This window comes from Seriola aureovittata, chromosome 21, assembly GCF_021018895.1.
Source record: "Seriola aureovittata isolate HTS-2021-v1 ecotype China chromosome 21, ASM2101889v1, whole genome shotgun sequence".
Taxonomy (NCBI): Eukaryota; Metazoa; Chordata; class Actinopteri; order Carangiformes; family Carangidae; genus Seriola; species Seriola aureovittata.
Window position 1 is genome coordinate 7,432,168 of NC_079384.1, and position 24,140 is coordinate 7,456,307.

At 40.4% G+C, this 24,140-nt stretch overlaps 3 protein-coding genes across 9 annotated transcripts in view; all 3 read left to right on the plus strand.

Moving 5' to 3' along the window:
• The first annotated feature begins 385 nt into the window (after positions 1 to 385).
• Positions 386 to 4,610, plus strand: LOC130162564 (retinol dehydrogenase 13-like). The gene is made up of 7 exons (XM_056366316.1): positions 386 to 579; positions 1,761 to 1,879; positions 1,997 to 2,152; positions 2,243 to 2,347; positions 2,489 to 2,701; positions 2,897 to 2,998; positions 4,097 to 4,610. The coding sequence occupies exons 1-7, from the start codon at positions 392 to 394 to the stop codon at positions 4,417 to 4,419; spliced, it is 1,206 nt and encodes a 401-aa protein (XP_056222291.1). The 5' UTR covers positions 386 to 391; the 3' UTR covers positions 4,420 to 4,610.
• A 2,267-nt stretch (positions 4,611 to 6,877) lies between these two features.
• decr2 (2,4-dienoyl CoA reductase 2, peroxisomal) lies at positions 6,878 to 11,224 on the plus strand. 3 transcript variants are annotated; one of them, XM_056365213.1, is made up of 10 exons: positions 6,878 to 7,096; positions 7,771 to 7,872; positions 8,036 to 8,104; positions 8,636 to 8,687; positions 8,792 to 8,927; positions 9,373 to 9,497; positions 9,831 to 9,924; positions 10,002 to 10,106; positions 10,465 to 10,653; positions 10,866 to 11,224. In XM_056365213.1, the coding sequence occupies exons 2-10, from the start codon at positions 7,772 to 7,774 to the stop codon at positions 10,898 to 10,900; spliced, it is 906 nt and encodes a 301-aa protein (XP_056221188.1). In that variant the 5' UTR covers positions 6,878 to 7,096; position 7,771; the 3' UTR covers positions 10,901 to 11,224. The 3 variants fall into 3 exon arrangements, with proteins under 3 accessions (XP_056221188.1, XP_056221190.1, XP_056221189.1); XM_056365215.1 differs by having other exon boundaries at positions 6,879 to 7,096; positions 10,465 to 10,717; XM_056365214.1 differs by lacking the exon at positions 6,878 to 7,096 and adding an exon at positions 7,180 to 7,659.
• Positions 11,225 to 12,196: 972 nt separating this feature from the next.
• rab11fip3 (RAB11 family interacting protein 3 (class II)) overlaps positions 12,197 to 24,140 on the plus strand; it is a 29,008-nt gene continuing 17,064 nt past the window's right edge. For 2 of the 5 annotated variants that reach the window (XR_008826258.1, XM_056365926.1), the window contains exons 1-2: positions 12,197 to 15,222; positions 21,281 to 21,374. Coding sequence is in view for 3 of the 5 variants with exons in the window: in XM_056365926.1 (XP_056221901.1) it covers positions 13,570 to 15,222; positions 21,281 to 21,374 (1,747 nt within the window). In the remaining 2 variants the exon portion in view is untranslated. The remainder of the gene's footprint in view (positions 15,223 to 21,280; positions 21,375 to 24,140) is intronic. The other 3 variants (XR_008826259.1, XM_056365927.1, XM_056365928.1) reach the window with 2 other exon arrangements.

Genomic DNA, 24,140 nt, shown 5'->3' on the forward strand with positions numbered 1-24,140 from the left:
AAGACTCTGGCATTCAGGATGAGCTGCAGCTTTCTGGTTGATTTTTTTTCACTGAGACCTGTCAAGGCACCATTACAGTAGTCTAGCCTGCTGAAAAGGAACGTGTGAATACGTTTTTCTGTATCTTTTTTTGGACAGAAATCTTTTCATTCTTGCTGTGTTTTTAAGGTGGTAGTCTGATTTTGTAATTGTCTTTGTGGCAGATTAGTTACAGTTACATACAAATCCCATGCAGCAAATTACAAAAAAAACCACATGTGTGAGCTGATGCTTGTTTTAGAGCTTTGTACATACAGCAAAATATTACCCTGAAGGCAAATTGTAAAAACGGAACTACATTTCCCATAATGCCATTGGGTTTTTGCTCTTCGCGGTTGGTCAGGACTGGTTGATGACGGTAAAACTATGCGCGCGTAACCTTGTGCTACAGCACAGAATTCCTGTCAAATCAGCTGTGGAAACAGCGTCAACACATTTCGATGTTATAGTTTGTCGTCAACATTATTCCGGAGCCATGAGCAAATATATTTTACCAGTCTCTGTGTTTGGGACAGTGTTTGGAGGCGCTGTTTTACTGAAGTGAGTAGCTCTTCATAATGTGACGTAAGGCCACTGTATCATGATATTTCACACTGTGTTTATGTGCTGATACAAATATGCTGTGAAGTTGAGAGTCGTTGCCTGGGCACAATATGTTCAACACCTATATCTAATGCATTCAATACACAACAACCCTGCTGCACTTCTGTGTGGCCCATAACATTCACTTAACTCAGTCTTAACCTGGCTGCTGTTGTACTGCAGTGAACTGCTGTATATTGTAAGGTAGTCTAATTATGTTAAGTTATTAACCTAGTAGTATTTTTTTCCTCCCATGGTGAGAGGACAACATTAACTGCTACTTAACAATTGAGTACAACAACTCAACAAAGTACAGACTCATTGGCCCAGTTCTAAAGATGGATATGCTTCACAAATGCAGCATATATAACAGGGTCATTGTACCAGACCGAAGAGGCTGTGAGGGTTTTCATAATATTCTGTTCACACTTAATAAGGCTTGTGTTTATTTAAATTATGGGAATTCTTTGTTCTTCCATGTGTTATCTTACTTAATGAGATAGAACAACGTGACATGATGAGCCACTTTAGTCGACTTGAGGTCAAGTCCAGGACAAAATGCATGTTGGTCAAAATCAGGACCAAATGTTTAAGATGAAGCAATAAAACTGGCCAGATTCACATGTGAGGGGTTACTATTAACCCTTTTCCTCCCCCTCTTGTGCAATGTACAGTATTCCTATGATGGATTGTTAGATCACACCAATTTTGCTGTGTGGTAACTTGATTAAACACATAAATATAGAAGATATATGCAAGACTGAAATACTGAAGGACTTAAGACTAGATTTTGACACAGGGACTCTCTTGAAGACTAAGTTATAAAGTAGGAACAACTTTAAAGCTCCAACACACCCAGAGTGAATCCACACAGGAGTTTTCACTTATTGCTGATTAGACCTCTTCGCTTATGTACAGAGTTTGGTGACATCAGCCTGACTGGAGGTCTAATCAGCCAATTATTGAAAACACCTGTGCTGGACATTTAATATCAGTTGATATTGGGCTGCTGGGCTGCATATTCCCAAACACATTAGACTGAGAGAAATCCACCCGGTTTTGATGTTGAACTGGGAGGTGTTACAATCTCATGTGCCTAAATAAAACAGCACTGCACTTTGTTTTAATTCCTCCCGTAGGAACCATGTGACTGGAGGCCGGTGTCCTAGTAAGGCTACTGTTACTGGAAAGACTGTGGTTATAACAGGAGCTAACACGGGCATTGGGAAAGAGACTGCCCAAGAGCTGGCCAAGAGAGGTGTGCAGAAAACATGATGTCACTCTCATTTGGTGCATGTAGGCACAATATCAAAAATCTTAAGCGGTTATTCTGTTCTTGCTGACACACTCCATTTCCCGTTCCCTACATCGTCAGGGGGCCGGATCATTATGGGATGTCGCGACATGGAGAAGTGCGAGGCAGCTGCAAAGGAAATACGAGGGAAGACCCTGAATCCTCACGTTTACGCCCGTCACCTTGATTTGGCCTCCATGAAATCCATCCGAGAGTTTGCAGAGTCAGTCAAAAAAGGTGAGGACACAAAACATATCGTGTGCTCAATAACAGAAATGAAGCAGAGTCAGTAACAATTTGTTGAATATGATTTTTATTGTCTTGTAGAGGAGCAGAGAGTGGATGTTCTGGTCAACAATGCAGGGGTCATGAGATGTCCAGCGTGGAGGACAGAAGATGGCTTCGACATGCAGTTCGGAGTGAATTACTTAGGTACTATAATGAAAACAACAGGCAGATTAAGACAGATAGTGCTGTCTCTATAAAAAAAATAAATCTAAACAATCTTTACATTACTTAAGCTCTCCCTTATTCCATCACTACCTGATTTCGATAGTTTCTCTCTTCCTCCAGGCCACTTCTTGTTGACAAATCTACTGCTGGATAAGTTGAAAGAGTCCGCCCCCAGCAGAGTGATCAACCTGGCCTCACTCGCCCACATCGTTGGAAAGATTGACTTCGAGGACTTGAACTGGGAGAAGAAGAAGTTTGATACCAAGCAGGCGTACTGTCAGAGCAAGCTTGCCAATGTTCTGTTCACCAGAGAGCTCGCCAAGCGATTACAAGGCAAGTCTACTGGCTGTTGCATATGTGGGCATGTGTGGGAGGGAGTACGGCCCAGGTTCTTGTTTGTAATTGGCCATTGGATATATATTTTTAAACAATGCTGTGTGTGTGTGTGTGTGTGTGTGTGTGTGTGTGTGTGTGTGTGTGTGTGTGTGTGCGTGTGCGTGTGCGTGCGTGTGTGCGTGCTTGTAACAGGCACAGGAGTCACAGTGAATGCTGTACACCCAGGCGTTGTTGCCACGGAGCTCGGGAGGCACACCGGTTTGCACCAATCACAGTTCTCGAGCTCTGTGCTCAGTGAGTATCCTGCTTACTTATTGGATTCCGAATTTAGAGTAATCGATAAATCCAGTCAGGTTCTGCTTACCTAATACATATGCAACAGTAAGCTTAGGCCGTACAGATTCTGATATGTGGCAATGGTCTCAGTGAACTTTCTACACTTCTCTTCTTGTTCTGGATAAATAAGCAGAACCTCAAAAATAACTCGCAACATATCTGCAATACCACCTTGCAAAAATACTCCATTAAAGTGAGAGTCCTGTTCTGAAAATGGTACTTGATTAAAAGTGCATGAGTATTAATAATGAAATATACAGTGAAATGTAATGATACAATACTATTATATATTTTATTGATACACAATAACAATGATACACAAAGGAGCAACAAGTGTTTAACTGTTGTTGTTGGTTGAGGTGCAGCTAATGTTTAACCACGTGATAAACTGTTGAGTAGTTTCACGCATTGTAATTTATAAACTCATTTAGATTTTGTATGTAAAATCTTAATGCATAAAGTAACTTCTAACTAAAGCTGTGAAATAAATGTGTGAATTTAAAACAAAATCAGTATTACAAGAGTTCTACTTCACAGCTACATGTTCCACATTATATCAGCCGAAAAATTCTATTACAGTTTTAAATAAAACCTCTGAAATCTGAACTCACAGTGCTCCCATTGCTGTTGCCGCGACAGCTTCTCTGTACTCTGTTCTGGGAATTGGCGGATAGATTTTTCTTTTCTTTTCTTTTTTTTTTACTCTGCAATGATTATATTTTTAATTACATGATACACTCTGGGGTAATAAACAACCTCCACTGTGAGGAGAAAAGCGTCTGGTATTGAGATCATTTACAGTCAGTGAAGAAGATAATAAAAATTAACAATACAACATGTGCGAATACAACGTGTGATTTAGATGTGAAACGTAACTGAATGTAATTGATGCACCTTCTTGTACGTGTTTCATTTAGTCATTTTCCAGAGAAAACAGAATGGTTCCAGTTACTACTTGAATTTGTACTTGACATTGGTCATTTAATGAAATACAAGTATTTCATTGGAGCATTAAACCATCAAAACTTCTCTGTGGACCCCCACCCCACCCCACAGGTCCCTTTTTCTCTCTGTTGGTGAAGAATCCAGAACTTGGGGCCCAGCCGAGCATCTACCTGGCCGTGTCTGAGGAGATGGAGGGTGTGACGGGACGCTACTATGATGTGATGACAGAAAAGGAACCAGCGCCCCTGGCCCTGGATGAGGAGGTAGCTCGTAAGCTGTGGGAGGTCAGCAGCAGGCTGGTCGGTCTGGAGGAGGAAGGACAGACCGGCAAGTCAAACCCTCCAGCGGAAGGCCAGTGCAAAGCTGCACAGACGGACCCAGTGCAAAAACATGGACGCAGCCCAGGACCAGCTGTCAGTGCTGTGGGGCTGTAGGTCGGCTCTGGCCTCTGGGCCAGTAGGAAATAATGGACGTCTATGACTTCAGCTATGCCAGGCTCATTGCAACAATTATCTGTCTGTGATTCTGGTTGTCTGTATAATGGAAGTTTTTTGTACATGCCTTTATGTTCCTGCATCAGGATATGTCTTTAAAACATGTACAACAAGCAGCCTTTGACAATGGACTTTTGACTCGTTCTTGCTTATGCCTCTGCGCTGGTGACAGAATTCTTGGGTTGTCCCTCGCTCTGTCCGTCCCATTCTCATTAACACGATATCTCAGTAAAGCCTTGAGGAAATTCCTTCAAATTTGGCACAAATGTCCACTTGAACTCAAAAATGAACTGATTAGATTTTGGTGGTCAGAGGTCAAGGTCAGGGTTATCTTAACAAAGAACAGTTTTGGCCTCTTGAATTTGATATCTCAAGACCACCTTGAGGGAATTTGTTGAGATTTCGCATAAAACATTCACTTGGACAGATGAGCTGATTAGAATTTGGTGGTCAAAGGTCAAGGTCACTGTGACCTCACAAGCCACGTTACCAGCCATAACTCACAAATTCATACACAATTTGATTCAAATGTCTATAAGGATAAAATTAAGTGGTGAAATTTTATATCCAAATGGTCAAAGGGCAACATCACTGTGACATCATAATGTTCTTTAAAAACACCTCTGGGTATTATTCAATGCTTAAACTCAGCAAGGGGAGAATGTGACCAGATTTCCTGCAACTAGGCTGGTTGGCAGGAGGCATATAAACTGCGAGGCGGTACTTCTAGTTTTTCTTTTAAAAAGAGAGTATGTATCTTTAAATGGACATTTGAGATTTCTAATTCTGCTAAAACTGCTATTTATTGTTATGTGTATGGTATGTGGGATTAAAACTGAAAGGGGCTCATCTTATCTTAAAATAACCAAAACATTTAATTAAAAATCTCCACCATAAAACATGAATATTTAAACTTTTTTCATCCGACAACTTTTCTACAATATAGTTTTCTTTCACTCCTAAAAATCACATCACACATAAGCACAAACAGTATTTAGCCCCTATTTTCAAATGATGTTTGAATTTAGTCTCTGTAAATTTGAAGTAGAAGTGTATTTATAGTAGGAGGCATTCTTCTGCAACATCACTGTAGGTTCACAGTTAAGACTGCTGCAAATGGTTTTCTTTTTGTGGATTCAAGCAGAAAATGCTGACATATAGTGCCATCTGGCTGCCAAGCATTAAAATACAGGTGCCTGGGAGCTGATCCGCATAAACCTTTTATTCAAATGGCCTTAGTTATTTTTGCATAATCTTTCTTTTTTTGTACAGATTATATGTACATTGGTGCTGACCATTTTCTTAAGTATGCAGTTGTTTTAGAGTTTTGAAAGTACTTTTCTTTGAAGCCATTGATTTAGTTTAGTTAAACATGGTATAAAAATCAATTTGCAGAGACTTAGACCTTACTTACTTTACTTATATACTAATAATCGATTACAGAAAACGTGGCCTATTTTCTTTTTTTATCGTTGCATAGTATCCTGATGCAGACACTGTAGATCACTTTACACTTACAACTGCTTTACCATACAATCATATTATAGCCTTTATAATCTCGACTAAAAAATAAAGACACTGCAAATGGATTTCCATACTAACATACACATTACTAAGGAAGTTTGACAGGCATAGTCAAAATATAAAACAGTATAGTATGAAAAAAATGTCAGTAATTGTGGTTTCCTGGCAAAAGTGGAAAATATTGGCATGGTCCTTTGAAGTTAAATTTGTGTTTAAAAGAGTCTAAGCATCCATTAAATGCACCTCTGTAAAAAGAAAATCAAACCAATCAAGTTACAAAAGCACTCATCTTATATTTCTGATTCTCCCCAGCATGAATCTGCAGTCATGCAGCCTAAGTGCAGAGGATGATATCCATCCCAAAAGTCTTTGGGATCCATTGCATAGGGCTTTTTCCAACAGTAAATCCCAAAGTACTGATCAATATTGTCCACTCTCTGTTCCAGTGCACACTGATCGGCCCAAACCTGAAATGATACACCCTGGATCGTTTATTTCAGTGTTAGTTTACCGGAGAAAACCCTTTCTGGTGCCATCCTAGAAGATGATGAGTATTGGAGATGAGCTACAGAATCACAGGATTTTCCTTTGCTCCCTGGACTGAAAAGACCTTTACAGTCTCTTGAGCAGGTTGTTGACTGATCTGGTTTCTCCCTCTAGCATGGATCAAATCGATCCTGACCTCTAAAGTTTTGGACTCGCAGTATTTTCTGAATTTTAACGCTGTTTAATATGTAAATTCTCCCTATCATTACATACTGTCTCTTAAACAGACAAAAAAAAAAAAAAAGAAAACGTGTGGAAAGCGAGACATTCGTGCTCTTGAACACGCAGGCACGAATCAGACGGACTTCATTGCCCACAATGCATCAGTGAAGGACACCGAAAAAGTAAACGTCCAAAGTACAAATAGTTCCTGCTGAAAAAAAAGAAACATTTTATGGGTGAGGAATAATGTAAAGTTACCTCATCAGATTCAGATAAGACCTTCGTGTGCAGGTCGTGTGTCACCGAACAGGAGTTGGACGCTTCTTTCTGCACTTCAACAAAACTAGCTTGTTTTCTTCAGCAGGAAACACGACGGCAGCTACATGTTAGTACCGACATATTTACATAACAGCGTGCTGTGTAAAGCGGTGGATTCATTTAACTTAGTCTGCAGTAGATTTAATGAATGTCAGTTGCAGTGCTGTGATGTGAAGCAAAAATACGAATCAAAAATACCTTTCACTGAGTTGGACTGACGGTCTGTGTCACTGCAATGCAGTTTTTCGTAGTTTGGCATCATGATTTTTGTAACTCTTCACCTTGCCACAAACTTATGTTGATGTTCCGTCATGACCTCGAGTAACTTGACAAGTAATGTAGAAAATTACTGATACAGTATAGTGCTTATTGGCATTCAGTTTTATACTACTTTTACACTGTAAGTGTGATTGACCTTAAATTCTGCAATGCTTTGGAGGGTACGTCACAAAAATCACGACAGCGTGTCAGCAGCAGTACAAATAGTAACACGTAGATTCTTATGAACAATGACGAAAAAGAGAGTTAAAACAACCTTTTTAGATGAATTTGAATATCTGACAATTCTAACAAAAACAATCATTATTATCTAGATCCAGACTGCTGCAGCAGGTTACTGTATTTTGTAAGGTATTTCTGCTATTTTGTGCAACTCCTGTATTTATAGACCATTCAAATTCTAGATTTAGATGATGGTATTGCCGGTGTGTTTGCATCTACCTGACATGCATTATTTATCAGCATGGCAGGTCCGCAGAAAAAGGGAGAACCGCTGCCAGAAGATGTGGGTACAGATGACTGCCTGACTTCATACACACACATCTACAGTCCAGATTTACTAAAGTAAGCATGAAAACATGTGATTTTGGATGAATTTCCCATCACCATTACTGATTGATTTACTGCATTTCACTGTAGTTGGCTCTGTGCAGGACTACTTTTTGTTCACTTGTCACTCTAATAACTGCATAAGGTGACCTTTGAGGATTTGCACTTTATTTTTCAGGGATCAGGTTGCTTTCATCACAGGTGGGGGATCTGGAATTGGACTCAGAATAGCTGAAATCTTCATGAGGTGAGAGGGAGTGCCAGATTATTTCTCCATAACGTCCGTCATAAATCTGTAACATGGAAAGTCATTTCATAATTCTGTGTCAGAATTATGAAATTACTATTAGTCTTAAACAGCAAAATGTGTGAGGGAGATGGTATGTAGGTGCACTTTAAACCCTCGAGTTGTGTTATCTGCTAGTCAGTTTCATCATTTTGCTTGAGCTTGTGTGACAAAGTTGAAATAGTTAAATATTAAACTAATGTGGCAAAAAATTGTTTATCTTTTATAAAAATCAACACCTCATCTTGTAACTTAATGTCCTGGCTGTTCATAGTGCTGACTGCCAGATTTGTAGACTTCAGGCTCACCCCTAAATGTTCTTGGCTCTAACATTTACTTCATCCTTCATTTTTTACGTTGCGTCCCCTGTTTCCTGTTCTCAACTTCTGTCCTACTTGTCTTGTCATCAAGTTACCCCCGCTGTCTCTGTGTTAGCCTCACACACGCAGGTATCCTTGTTCATATCATATTTCACTCTCTTCTTTTTCTCAGGCACGGCTGCGACACAGTGATTGCCAGCAGGAACTTGGACAAGCTCAAAGAGGTTATTCCTCTTGCACAATTTCCACAATCCTAAAAGATGTATGTTAAACCATTACTAAATAGTAATGCGCTGGCCTCATGTGATGTCTCTGTGTGTCTCTCTAGGTCGCTAAAAAGCTGTCTGCTGTGTCAGGACGCCGCTGTCTCCCTTTGTGTATAGATGTGCGGCAGCCTGAGAGCATCGCAGCAGCTGTGGATGAGACACTGAAAGAGCTGGGCCGTGTAGACATCCTTATTAACAGTATGTGACCTCTTAATCACAAGTCTAAAAAAATATGTGTTTTTGTGCTGGTGATTAATGCGTTTGCGGTGGGAGCAGTCTCTCACCCATTAGCTACTTGTCATTCTACAAGGCATCCTGCTAACATAGGTACTGAGATATTTTAAGGTGTCTGTAAGGTGAAGCAGGTGCACATGTACTTTGAACAAAGGCCAAGTGTGTCGTTTAATCATCAACTGTTCTGATGCTGCATCTATCATTATCTTCTATGTTTGCAACCTACTCGCTGTTACATACTGTTACATCACTACAAGATTATTATTAGTTGTCAAATCAAATTCAGATTGCCTATGCAAGGTGAAAAAAAAAAAAAGCATTCATGAAAAATTCAACTCCTTTGTCTGTGTATAGGATTTCTTTGTTCGGTGGTGTGTCATAATTTTGGCCCCGGTGCTGTTTCTGGCAGATGCTGCTGGAAACTTCCTCTGCCCGGCTACGGCGCTCTCCTTCAATGCCTTCAAGACGGTCATGGAGATAGACACTATGGGGACATTCAACACCAGCAAAGTGGTTTATGAGAAGTGGTTCAAGGTACAATGCATGTTTTCATCTGTCTGTGTGACACAATATTCCTTAACTTCAAGTTAAGGAGCTATAGATAAATTGTTTACTGCCCCACAGCACATAATTGATGATAGTACTGTATCTACAGGAAGATAATTAGGTAGTTGATCAATAACTTTCAGTCAGATTCACTTTCTGCAATTCCCCCTGATCACCAAAAGAGGACAGTAAAGATCACAGATTACTGAATGCCGCCTTTTTAGCTAAATGGGAGTTAAATGGCAGCCTCTGCCCTCTGAAGCTGTTTTGATCATTTACGTATTGCATTGATTTCGAGCCTCCCATCATTTGTGGGCGCAGGATCACGGTGGCAACATAGTGAACATCTCTGCAACACTGGGCTACAAGGGGCAGGCCCTCCAGGTGCATGCTGGCTCTGCGAAGGCTGCAAATGGTAAGAGCATTTTCAGTGTTACGTAACGGCTTCCAAATGAGAATCTAATGAGTCTCTGCTGCCTCTGCTGTCCTCAGATGCCATGACTAAGCACCTGGCTGTGGAGTGGGGGCCCAGTGGGGTGAGAGTCAATTCTGTGGCGCCAGGTCCTATCTCTGGCACAGAAGGATACCGCAGACTGGGTAAACACTATGTTCACTTAATGGTTCATTTAATGCTCTTATATTAAACAAGCAGTCCTGTATTATAAGCAATGGTTTGATCTCTTACAGTATGCGACGATTTCATAAACAACCCTCAGAAACATTTACAATCGGGGTGATTGAAAAATAATTGTAACAATAAATTGTGTAATTAGACTTGTATATAATTAATATTGTTAAATAACACCCGTGTGTGGAATTTGACGGACAGTGCTAGTTAAATGGCAAATTTCGGGGAACGTCAGACAGAAAACATTGGGCCCCTCGGATGCGTAGCATAACAGTGTAAGTAAGAGTGTCTGGTAACGCTTTTTTTTTTTCATTTTAAACCTCTCAGGTGGCCCCAGAGGGGAGGCTGCTGGTGCCTTCCAGTCCATTCCTCTGCAGCGAGCAGGCAACAAGACAGAGATGGCCCACTGCACTCTTTTCTTGGCCAGCCAGGCATCGTCCTATGTGACTGGAGCCGTCCTGGTGGCTGATGGCGGGGCGTGGTTGACCTCCGCCAATGACGTCTCCCTGCTGTTGGGTATAGCCACCTCTAAATCCGCTAAACTCTGAAAAGGGGCTCTCCTGTCCTCCTCCTGACCCAGGTGTGTAGGAGGAGGTGCAGCTTGAGGTCCATGTGGAGAGACAGTATATGATTGAGATTGTGTTGTGGATTGTGTCTTCTCAAAGTTTAAATGACAGGAATACAATATGACACATATTAATCCACTTGTCTCTCTTATCTTCTTTCAGGTTATTGGTCATCTGAAAAGAAAAGAGACAAGTAAATGCTGAAAACAAACGGGTAATTTAGGGGCCACCTGCAGAACTGATATGCTCCATGTACAGTGTTTGTGGTATATCTCACCCACTGCTGTCTGAAGAGTGTGTTGGAGGAGTTGAACACTAACATGCTATACTTATTGTATTATATGTTACAATCTTAGAAGTGGATCAACCTATATAACAATTATGGGACTTTTCAACATCTACAGTGCCATGTATTATACAGTAATCATGCATTTCATGTACAGTCGTGTTTATCACAAGCCATTTCATGTGGTTTCTCAGTACCTCTCATTCATTAATAAAACTTTTGTATAATTAGTTAATGATGACTACAGTTTGCATTTACCATTGCAAGTCATTTTTCTTTCTTTTTGTGGTAAAAAGATCCAACTTCCTTGGCTATTGAAGTTTGGATCATACCTGTAGAATGAAACTGACTGTTTTCAACATTAGTGAGATGGATTTTATTTAGTGTTATCCAACTGGGGTTCAGGACTGTACATGTCACAAGTTGACGGAAAGAAAAAAAATACACACACACTTACACACACAAAAAACAAATATGATTACACAAAATTATCTTCTTGAATTTTCCCATTTTTTCCCATGTGAAATCAAGGATAAAGATCTGTGAAAATCCTACAAGTGAAAGAGTTTGAAAAGGAAAAAAATTGATTTTCACTTGTAGCTCATGTCCACCTGTGACTAGTGGTTGTAAGTATATGGTAATTCGATACAAGTCAAAATTGGTTGAGAGCCACCACTGAATTAAATGACCAATATGATGAAGCCTACAGTATGTAACTGCAAATCTGAAGAAAATCAATACCGCTGCAAGTCAGATGGGGGAGCCAAAACATTACAATTGCATCCATTAAACAATTTTCTCAAAATGATGAATCTCCTGTGTCCACATGAGTTGTCCAACAATATCATATTGGTTTATATGTTATGTCAGGAGTTATTAGAGCTTAAAGAAACAACCGTTTAACCGGTGGACCTGGCGGCTTCACAGACCACATCCACCGAATGAAATGCCATTGAGCAAAACAAACCCTGTTAGTTTGCCCCGCTCACTACACTGACCCCGAACATTGACCTCCGGCCGTTTCAAATACTGTCATTCTTTGACGTATGTGCGCAGGTGAGTGTTTTGTATGTTGGCCACGAGCCTTGTGCATAAACACAAATCATAAGGTGATAGCTGGTAGCTGCCATAAAACCAATGATACTGCGGGGTATTTTGTACGCTTGCGTGAAACGTCAGTGGTGTGTATGCGGCTGGAGGAGGAGGAGGCGGCGGAGGAGGATGGGACACTGCTGATGCTGATGCGAGAGCTTTCGGTGTCTGTGATCAACATCGGTAGACTGACCGCTACATGATGGAGCTTATTCGTCTAATTTAATACTCCTTTTCGTTTCCTTGTGGGTTTTCGACCACAGCCGCTGGGACAGATGTGTGTTTTGAGACGAGAATAATAAAGGAATTCGGGGTCTCGTCTCGTCACTCGTCTGGCCTGTCTTGTGACTGACACAGGTGGATTGCTGCTGGAAAACGGAATCGAAGTGAAGACATAATATTGGACTATAACAGAGGCGGCAATTCCCGCAGCTACGTCTTGAACCGTGGAATATTGAAGCTGAGACATTTGGTTTAATTTCACTGAGAGGGGTTGGTGGGGGGGGGGGGTGGACCGTTTGGCTTGTTAGCTAGCTAATAGGCTAATTTCGCTAGCTAGTCAGTTAGCAGCTTTCCTGGCCAATGGCACGGAAGAAGTGGGATGCTCGAAGGAGGAGTTAATGTTAGTTGCTAGCATAAATTCATTTGAGGAAAGACAGTCGGCGATATATGTAGTAAACCGCCTTGTAATGAGAGATTTAAAATGAACGGTACAGCTAGAGGTTAATTCATGTGTGATTAGCGCTGGTCACATCGTTTCCTCGCCGCACTGTGTGCTCCTCGGCAAATTAGCTTGCGATGGATAAAATCAGATAATCGGCTAAGAAAGCTAATGTTGACAAACACTGGTGACTTAACGCTTTAATTTATGCTGTTTCAAACGGTCTCGTTGCCAATGATGCTGTCAGTAGTGTTTGACAGTTGAGCTCTGAGACTTTATTTCGGTGATTTACTAGCTTTCAGGCCGAAGTGAAGTATGTTGACGTTGGATGTGCTGAAGCTGGAACATTTGGCAACAACCAGGAGCGGGTCTGCCATGACAGAGAGGGACATAGTGAGTCAAAACACACTTGCATCAGTATTATATCTGCTAAGGCTAAGAAATGAATATGACTTTTGAGTTTAGGTAACATTGTTATTGAGGTGTGGACGGCAACCACTGAAGCGGAAAACAACAAATACAGCAATTTGTTACTCTGTTACCTGCCTGACATCGTTTCTGTAACCGACCGACTCTCTTAAAATGATCAATTTTGATTTACCTTTATGCAGTTATTTATAAAATCACAATAACTACCAGCATCTTTTAAATGTCAGAGCTAGACAATGCGTGTAGGAATTCCACACATTTATTTAAAGATTTCACAGAGAAAGTGTGGGGCCATTTAAAAACATGGCATTAAAATTGAAGAACTGGATCTTGACGACAGCAGTGAGATAAGACGTCAGCAGCTTTCACAAGTTTGCGAAGGGACACAGCCAATATAAATGGAACCGACAGTTCTCTCTGGCCCTTTGGGGCACACACAGTGGGAGTCAGACCAGCCATTTCCTCGTGGATTTCACACACTGGATTCAGACAATGGAGGTGTGCTTTGTCAAAACATGAGTGGCCAAACAGGTTTGGATTTCAGAGACGGTGACCAGGATCAAACATCCCAACAAAGTGAAGAAGAAAAGGTTTTCCAGGACAAGCCGGTAGAGTTGGACAACCTCATAAATATCTCTGATTTTTCTTGTGGAGATGTGAAATTTGAGGCCAATCAATCTTTAAACTGCAAAACCTCTCTCCATCGTACTCATCTAGAGGAATTGTCTTACACAGAAAAAACTGAGGGACCTGATGAAATCAGTGACTGTACTTTATCATGGCTATTTCCTCCCAACCTCACTGATGTGGTTGGAAAAAACTTTGCCTGTGAGGAACTGAATGTGACACAGGAGGCCCTTCTTGAGGGCTCAAATGGCCTCAGTAGTCAGGCTGAGCTAATAAGCCTCAGTGTACCTGTCTCTCCATCAAAGATTTCCACAAAGAATTCCGAGGCCAACATAAGGGATCCATTTATGTTGGTAGATCTCTCAAATGACACCCCTTGTCTCCCCCCAGAGTCTTCAGGTGAGTTCAACCCACAGGGTGTCAGTGAGGAGCTGGTAGACCTGTCACAAGAGGAGCAGGCGGGTCTCCCTCCCTCACAGAGCAGGGAGACTTTGTCACCTGAAACTGGAGACAAAGGTTTATTCCCTGATCAAGTGACTGATCTGCCTGTAACCAGTAGCACTACCCTGGAAGGTTTGCCTGAGAACTGCTTCTCACAAAACCATGTCAGCACGCCACTGGAGTGTTTTGAAGGATCTGTGCCTTTGTTGGATTTAAAGGTTCCAGATTGTGACAGCAGTCTGAGCCTGTGCCCAGCCAGTCCTGCCTCTGTTATCTGCACAGGTGCGCTGTTACATTTATCAACAGAGGAGTCAGAGGTGGAACATGCAGGAGCTGCTGTAATTAGAAATCTGACTTCAGAGCAACAAGGTGAGAATGACTCATTTGCTCTGAGTTTGTCAGCTGAACCTTCATCACTGACAGTGCCTCTGGCTGAAGATGCCTTCATTGAGGGTAATTTCACCAGTGAGAGTTATTCTGTGGAGAATGTGTCTAAGGATTTGATGGAAGACAAAACTTGTTCTGAAGCCAAAAATCAGGGGAATGAGGCAATGGCTTTGGATCTGTGCTTGACTGCTGATGAGGTCCATGATGAGGAAACATGGGATTTGAAACCACAGGAGGGTGTGCAGGGTGGAAGTGTTCCAGATCCAACAACTGAACAGAGGGAAGAGGAGAAGGTGATAGACACTAACCAGCTGGAACGATCAGATTGTCATGAAATAGCCCCCTTTGATTTTTCAGTTCAGGACTTGAACACTTCTTCTCCTGAGGCTGGATGGACTAGTGAGCAAACTGTGGAGACAATTTCCCTTTCTAAGATGGTGGTAGATGACTCACTGCCAATGGTTTCAGCTGTGAGCACAAGAGAGGAAGATGTCTCCCCACTAAAAGCTGTATTCGACGCTTTAGACCAAGATGGAGATGGCTTTGTTCGGATTGAGGAGTTTATGGAGTTTGCTGCTGCCTATGGGGCTGATCAGGTAAGATCCCTTGTTTTCTGTTGATTCCCCCCCCCCCCAAGCTGGCAGCTACTGGGTAATGCATGCTGAGTGCAGTTCTTTGTAAAACCATATAAACCTCCATATACGTAAATGATTTATTATTGATTTTCCTGCTGCAGCTCAGAGTTTCCTGCAAAGAGTCTGCTTCATGCAGTCAAATCAAATTCATCTGGCTGATGTCGCTTTTACAGTGTTTCAAGTGGTTTAAGATCCAAATCTATTTTGTTGTTAGAAGTAAAGTCAGTAAATGCCAAGTTTAGTCATTTTGAATGATAGTTCTGTCAAAACCAAAATTTACATATAGAGATTAGTGCTGTGGTGGGTATCATTGATATGACATCAAATATGAGTTAAAATGTTGTACATATAATGAAGCAGAGGTAACATGACCCGTGCTTGGGTGCTGTTGTGTTCCCCACAAAGCATCTTTCAACATTCAGTGTAATAGATTTGGCTAATGCTGCTGCATATTGTTAAAACCATGGCTGGATTAGTTTGTCGTCTATATTTGGTGAGTATTCAAGAGCGAGGATTTGGGTTATCATCGAGATAAGTCTGTCGAGCATATTGGCTGTAATGAATTCTGTCAGGCCTGGAACTCCTCCATATGTCAAATGACAAGCACTCATCTTTTTCCATTTGCATATCCCGTGGTTTGGGGATAATCTCATGTGAAATGGTTGATGATTCTCACTACACCCATGACATTCACCCATTTGTTGTATGTCACCCTTTGTAACAGGTCTTTAACTTTAATTTTGCAAGATAAGTTAGTAAGTTACAGGTCAAGAGGTAACGAACCATTCCTAAAAAAATAAATAAATAAATAAAAAACTTGAAACCTAAACTTAAATCTTTTGAGTACTGTAGGTTCAGGTGGTCTCACCGAAAGTTAAATTCAGACCTCACACGCCCCTGAGTAAAAAATTACCTCAGTTTCTTTTCCTGTCAGACGTGCTTCTTTGTATGCTTGTTTACAGGAATCACACTGAGCTTCAGTAAGTGATCACACCAGTTGGAGTGCCCCACCGAGCATGTGTTAGATATCCTCTTCAACTCATGATGACTCTTTTTGTTTATAATATTAATCTTGTCACTTACAGCATTTCTAATCCATGTTTAAAATACTTCCCTTGTAGTTTTAAAATGTTGGTATTAGGTAGATTCAGGCAACATAATGAATTTAAAAATATTAACCAGCTTAATTTAAACTATTTTTGATGAACTTTGAACATGGCCTTTGGGTGAGCGTGGGTACTCCACACACAGAGCGTGGTGCTGGCTCACTAATGCTTTTTAATCCCTTCTCTCCCAGTTCAAAGCGCCTCTATTGCCCCTGATCTGTCCCGTGTCTAGCCGTAGATATCTGTGGCTCCCCAGGCAGGGAATTGTGAAGGATTAAGAGTAAAATGTATTTTCCTGAGTCAGAGGGACTTCATGGTTTGGGTGCTGTCCACCAACTGCCCATGACCTTGTTTTGAGGGACAAAGCGGGCTTTTGTCATGTTAGTCTAATGTAAATCAATTCCACCTGTTGTGTGACCAGGCGGCGCTAAAGGTGATACATTTACATGACACTGGTAGGTGATTTTATTTCATAGGTGTGGTCTGCTTGTTGTTATTCCATAATCTTTGGTTTCTGGTGGACTTCTCTTCCCTGGAACCAATGTTACAACCACTTCCTTTGGATCTCAGCCTCCTGACGGTTTCCTTCGACTGCTTTGCGTCTTTCTTTGTGTTTAGCTATCAGATATCTGCAGGCGCCAATATGTGCCATTACAGGAAGCTCCCCTTAGATTTCTGTCCTTCCATGATCAGAGACAGACAGAGGCTCTGGCATGTTTTGCCTTTTTTCATTTATAATAAATAAGCAGGCAGCAGACAGACTTATCTTCAGAATTTTTTGGAATGTTATATAATGCCTGTAAAAAGTGGATTTGGCATCCATTAACTGAACTCAAGGATCAGTGGGAAAACCAGGTCTGATCTAACAAGGCCCACACACAAACACACATTATGATTGTTTCTTTGCTGAGGTAGAAAAATGCTTCTCTCTTCTCATATCAGTTTGGAATACATGTGCTAATGTGTTTTTCATATTTGGATAAGCTTTACCCTGATATGTCCTTGTGTTTCAGTCATCTGGAGATAAAAGTGGTTTGAATAAGTGCCACGCCTGAGCGACTCTGATTAGCGAAATTTTACTGTGGACCATGATGGAAACACATGTATTTTAGCAGTGTGGTTGAGAATATACTGTTTCAAAAGGACATTCATAAATAACACATTGCCAGTAGGGATGTAAACAAATGGGGTTTTGGGGTTAAGCTCAGGGTGTCATATGGAGGTTTATTAGCAGGAATTATTTCAGATGGCATTAAACAATATTTGATATAGTTATTAATTTTTTTTATTGTGTCTACAAACCTCACAGATCGATCTTTGTATTCTCTCTGCCAAGCCTTCCCCTTTGTGTTATTGTTTATATTATCAGTTTGGTTGAGGGCTATAGGAGCAGGCCTTACATGTGCACCTCTTTGCAAATGTCCCAGCAGTCTGTTACAGACAGCAGGAAGGTATTCATGAGCTATTTGCATGGATGTTCAGCTAGTGCTTGTATGCTAAGCATGCAAATGTTTGCTCCAGAATTATTCCAGGATATGATAGTGACCATGTGCATACACACACATAATGCATTGTGTGTTGTTTGAATATGAGAATCATATAATGTAGAATCTTAAAGGAGAATAGTTGAACTTATTTCAAGGAGCGAACTTAATACTCTGTTGGAGAAACGAGACACATCCTCACCCATCTGAGTTAATTCATATGTTCCTCTCTGAAGTCCCAGCACTTCCTCTTTCATTATATTAATTCACAAGTGCTGACTCTACCACTTTTTCTGTGAAACATTTGTAAATTATGAAACAGATTTACTAATTGATGGTTAATTCGTAGCCTGTAGTACAGATGTCAAATCATTGTCATGAAACCTTCTCTTTTAAAGTAGTTTAGGGATAATTCTTAACAACGTTAGGAACACTATGAGCAGTTAATACTGACCTGCTGCTATCTGTGCAGGTACTACTCTGTAAGACGTTTTGATGAATAACAGTGAAAGAAATTGCTCTCAAAAGTGAAAAGTCCTGCAGGCATGCGCCAAATCTGTGAATTTAGTCATTGAATAGCTCTTTCCAACCACATCTGGTTTTGACCCTGATTCACAAAAGCTATACTGAACTGCATTGTGGTCGGGTCTCCCTTGACAGTCGTCACTCCCAACCCTGCTTTAGCCAGCCTCCCACCCCTCACCCGCTGCTTTTATGTACTGCCCCTCTAATCCACAATGGAATGTCCCATGCCCTGAAACGTCCCCTCTCTTGAGTTCACTTTAGTGTGCATGTGTTTTAATGTTTTATATTCAAAGATCATTCAGCCTTTTTTTTTTTTTTTTTTTTTTTTTTTTTTTTTTTTCCTGTTCGCTTTTTCCAACCCACTAAGTTTATGATCATGGTTATCAAAGTTTCGTTTCGGAACTATTGTGAAATCCCCTCCAGGCAAGACTCTCACCAAAGGGTATTCTTCTCCATGGGGTTATGCACAACAGTGGTCTGTGTGGAGGCGGTCAGGCGTGCCCCGGCACTGATTAGACACAAATACAGGAAACAGAAAAACCACAGTGCCTTCACTGCCCCGCTAAGCAGTGGAACTGACAGAGATGCATTTGAATTTAGTTTTTATCTCGGCCTTACCACTGTCTCTCAGGGCCGTGCTTGTTAGGTTCGCAATATTACATAATACAGTATTACTGATAATACTGTGAATTACATTTTCAAAAACAAAGACTAACATTTTGAATTAAGTGTTAAATGGCTAGAAAAGCAAAGAGTGACAAAAACAACAACGAGACAAATACTAAAATGTATGTATTTTGATAAATAGTTGTTGAGTAATTTGCTAAAATGGGGACAGTTTTCCAGTTGAACAGCTGTGCAGAGGCTTTCCCAGGGTCTTGGGGGGCCAAATAACAACTGAACTGAAATCAAAGTCACCTATGGTTTTTAGGTTAGACCTAGGAATAGCCAACAGGCTCTGCTCACAAGACCTGGGGGGCCTGGCACTGCTGTACAGACTGAACAACTCAGATATAGGCCATGGATAGCTTCTGCAGAATAGTGGATTTACACTGCTCTGGTTGCTTTGGCTGTCAAAGTCTTTTATAGGTGGTTAATTAAACTGTCAGTTTTTTTTTTTTTTTTTTTTTTTACTGTAGAAGCAATAACAAAACGAATTCACTGCTTATTGTAACTGTTAAGTAAAAATGTCATCTGGACCACAGACACCCATATATTCCCCAGTCACACCTCGGTTTTCTCACCTCACTCAGCAGAGCTGTTTCTAAATGGCTGCATGGAACAAAATCATTTCCTGTGACCCATGATGTTCCATAGTGAAATGGTAAACTGAGGACTTTTATTTAAACACCACACCCACAGATTCCTTTTAAAAAAGTTCAATCTTTTGAAGGACCCTGTCTCTTCACCGGCCCTTCTTCAGCTTAGAGTATATAGCAAATCTACTGCATGGGAAGGTTTTACCAAAGCAGAGATGGGAGTGGGATGTACCTTGATTCCACATGCTAAACTTAACACCGCAGTGCTAACCACCATTCAGCGAGAACAGGCACTCCTCTCTAAATACAGCTGGGTTGAATTCACCGAACCCAGATCATAAGCCACAGGGGTTGTCAGAGTCAGTTTATTAAGAGTTTCAGCCCTCTCAGCCTCCTGAGTCGCAGCTCAGCGTTGCTAAGAAGCTCAACTTGTTTTTTCTTCTTCTGTGTAACCGATATAAAAAGTGTGGAAGTGAGAGGCTGCACACAGAACGAAAGTCTCAATGAAATGACCATGTTCACATTGTGTGCTTCCTTTCTCAAGGAATAAGTGAGGCGAAACCACAGAAACCACACCCGACATACTCTCACGCTCCCTCCCAGCTAATTCTGTCAGTGATACACGCCTGAAATTATGCTGTAATAATGGGTTAGTAATTTTGTGATGGACGACATTTGACTTAGTCTATTATTTGTGTAAAAAGATTTTGATTGCTCGGCGCCACCAATAATTCTGCAGATATAGGCCCATATCTAGTTCAAGGTTTAGGTCTTAGAGAGCCAGCTGACTAGATAGTAATCATTAACAAGTGCAATGTGCCAGGGAATTCGTACAGGTGAAGGTTCTCTCAGTACAGATCAGATTACATTTAATTTCACATACACTAGGAGTCAATTTTCAATCTTAAGAAATTGTTGATCCAAGGTTAACTGTTGTTTTTTTAATCCTCCAAGGTCCTATGGTTACTGAGGCACACTTTCTCTTGTTGCCAGGTAACTGACTGTAGGAGCATACAGTATGTAGGTGCACTTACATAACCCATTTAACACTTGAGTGCAGCAGCATGTCTTTGCAGAAAAGGCGATATATTGCTTCACATTATGAATGTACATGAATTCAAGTTTAGAGCAAAAAAAATCTGGTATTCGGGTCACAAAACCTCTCAGTAACATTTTTCTTTCTTATTTTTCCCTTTTTGTTTTTCTTATGATATACAGAAAGTATAAAGACAGTGCCCTGTGTACACTTCAAAATCCTTGTAAACCCACTATTGCATGTCAAAAGCTGCTTTTCCTCTGGAGGTCAGAAGTGTTTTATTGGTGGCTGTTTGCTCCTGTAAAAAAGTTGATGTAATTCTGTAGTTGAACTTTCATATGAATGAAATGAACTTAGGAAATGGGTAGTAGTTTTGTGTATTTTAAGTTCAGATAAAGTCCTGCTTTGTTCTTTGGCCTGTGTTTTGCTTCTCCACTGAAGTCAGTAATCAAACATTGCAGCAAAGTCATTTGCCCTGGAAAACTTGCCCCTTACATCATGTATTACGTCATCAAGGCAACCCAAATGATAGGGTTATGGTAGAAGGGTTTTTTTTACTATTGCCAAGATGAAATTAGATTTGAAGGTTGTGGTACTTTTATCTTTCAGGTGAAGGATCTGACCAAGTTTTTGGATCCCAGTGGCCTGGGAGTGATCAGCTTTGAAGACTTCCACCGTGGAATCTCTGCAATTAGCAATGGAGGTGAGTCATCAGATTTACTTATTTAAAACTTTTTACGTGTCCACAGTTGTTGAAATTACATATTTTTCTAGACTTGGTATGTCATGTGCCGCCTCATTTATTATTTTTCCCTTTTAAGTGTCACCTTTTTGTGGACTCAATCAACTTCTTTTCTAAGACACTGGAGATAACAGATTTAATGATTTGTGAAGCCTACCTATTAAAAATATTTGGACATAATATGTCTTGCTTGTGCCGTGTGCAATAAATGTGATGCATGCTAAAATCTTAAAGTGTAATTACTGAAGTTTTTATATGTAAATGTAGAATTCCATTTGTAAAAACGTTCACCAGTCGTTTACCTAATTCTGCTGTAAAGAGTCCCTCAGTAGCAGTTTCTTGCACCTTCATTTAGTCTCCAGCATCTGGCTCCATCGCTCTGCATTCCCCATGGGGCCAAATATTGTTATCAACACAGTATGTTCACATCCATCGTTCAGCCGAGGTGAGGGATTTTGAAAGGAACGGCAGAAGACTGACCCAAATTCTTTGTAACTGGACTCAAAATGCTGTTATTCTTTCTTTAACCATTTTGGTGCCCTCCTGTTCCACTTTATGTTGAAAACTACTGTAAGTTGCGAGGAGTCATATACTGTATTTGCCTCTTTAAGTGCTCTTGTCTTGACAGTTATATCACCAGGTTTCTAAGGCCTAACCACAGTTGTCAATCTGATCCAAATATTGAATTGCCTCTAAATTTGAACCATTTTCCATGGTCACAACAATTAGTGAAATGTACACGATGTATCGACAGTTTACAGTACACGCTGGCTGTGTTGACATACTGTACAGGTTGTGATGATGTCACAGCAGTAGTGCGCTGTTTGCCTTGATCCACCCTGCGTATTGATTTGTGGAACTCTTTCCCAAGGCTTTCTGGGTTGCACAGCTCTGGTTACTCAGACCATTAATAAGTCATGCACTGGAAAGCATGAGATGCTCAGACACATGGGCTGATTGGTGAGTTTTTAGAGCAGGAGTGGCAGAGAGATGGGGTTTGGATAGAGTCCTATTCACCTAAATTATTTACTCTCCTCTCTTTCTGCCCTGTCTTCTCTGTTTCTCGCCTTCTGGTCACTAGTTGCAACAGTGTGTTGTCACATTGATAAAACACAGTTATTCCACATACGTACTGGACAAGTCTGTCAAAGAAGCTATGCTTTTATACATGCTGTATAATGCCACAATTCTTAATGTGAGGGCTATTTCACAGCTTAGACAATCTGAAATAATTGGCTTCACAGACCGTAAATTAATGTCTTCACTGCACTCCACCTTCATTTTGTTCATTTTGGCAGCATTCGTTCGTGGAAAGGGTGCCTTTTTAATAAAGACAGGCCTGCCAGCTATGGAAATGCCTGATCCCCTGCAGTGGCTCTGGCATGTCTGGAACAAAAAAAAAAAGTTGGTCTAGAAAATATCTGTGTCTGATATTTTGAGATTATGCCAGGAGACTGCCGGTGTGTCGCTGAAACAGAGGCTAGCTTCTCTCACACAGCTCCATTCGGCACACACTCATTTCACTTAAATGGGCTGCAATGTGTACGAATCTCGAAGAGCAACGGGTTGAATAAGACCAAGGGGAACAAAAACCCTTGGGTCTACTGGCAGCTTTTGAGAACACTGTTTGTGTTCTGTTCTCTCAGTAGGGTGCTATTCACAGCTCTGTTTACTAGATACAGGAGCCATAGTGGTTGATGGGACGCCATCTTGTTGGTCTGTCTCAGGTTACACCACTTTTCTGCAGGACCTTTCAACAGAGGCCTGTATTGACACATTTAAATTGGATATGGGTTACTTCTTGTCCTTTTTTTATTGTTTTATTTTGCCCATATCTAACATTACATGCTATAGCCCTTGTAATGTAGAGTGTAAAAGTTACATAATGTTTACTGTCACATCATGTTGAGTTTGCTGACTGTAAATATACAATGGCACGACAGCAAGGACACAGAGTCTCGAATGTGCTGATTAGATACCTGAGTAAACACATTAGAGGCAGAGATATCAGTTTTTCAAACATTGGTATTTACAGTCAGCATGTTAATGGAGTCACATTTATTTGTTTGGAAAAAAAACAACAACAAATATGATAGCAATGCTTTTTAATGTCTAAGAAAAAAAAAAATGAAAATACAGTTCCAAAAATGTTTTTCCTTTTTGAATTTTGAATTAAATAATCCAATTGGAGTTGTGTTTTTTTTTTTTTTTTTAAAGCAAATAATCTTAATCTAAATCTTACATCTAAATTAGAAATATAAAATGACACAAAAACATGGTAATCTATTTTAAGTGAATATATAAAACATTCAATTGTTATTAGATTATGACATTAGATTTCAATTAAATTCAAGTTTCAGTCGGGATGAAGAAGATGTGTTTGGCAGACATTAAAATGAATATTATTTAAAAGAAAATTTACTTAATCTTGATTTAGGATATATCCTCGATTGCTGTCTCATGATCATTTAGTGTATTTCAGAAAAAAAAAAAAATGCCCACTGGATCCTGAAAATTTAATTGCATAATTTGTACTTGTTGACAACACAAATGCATATTTGATGATGAAAAATGCATATGAATTTTCAAGCATGCATTTTTAACTATTAGCTTTTTATCAAGTTGCATAAGTAAGTGTAAAACTAATCTCTGTAAGAATTTGCCTCCACACTTGAAGAGGATCGTGATACTGAATATTTTACAGTTTACAGCATTTTCTTTAGTTTC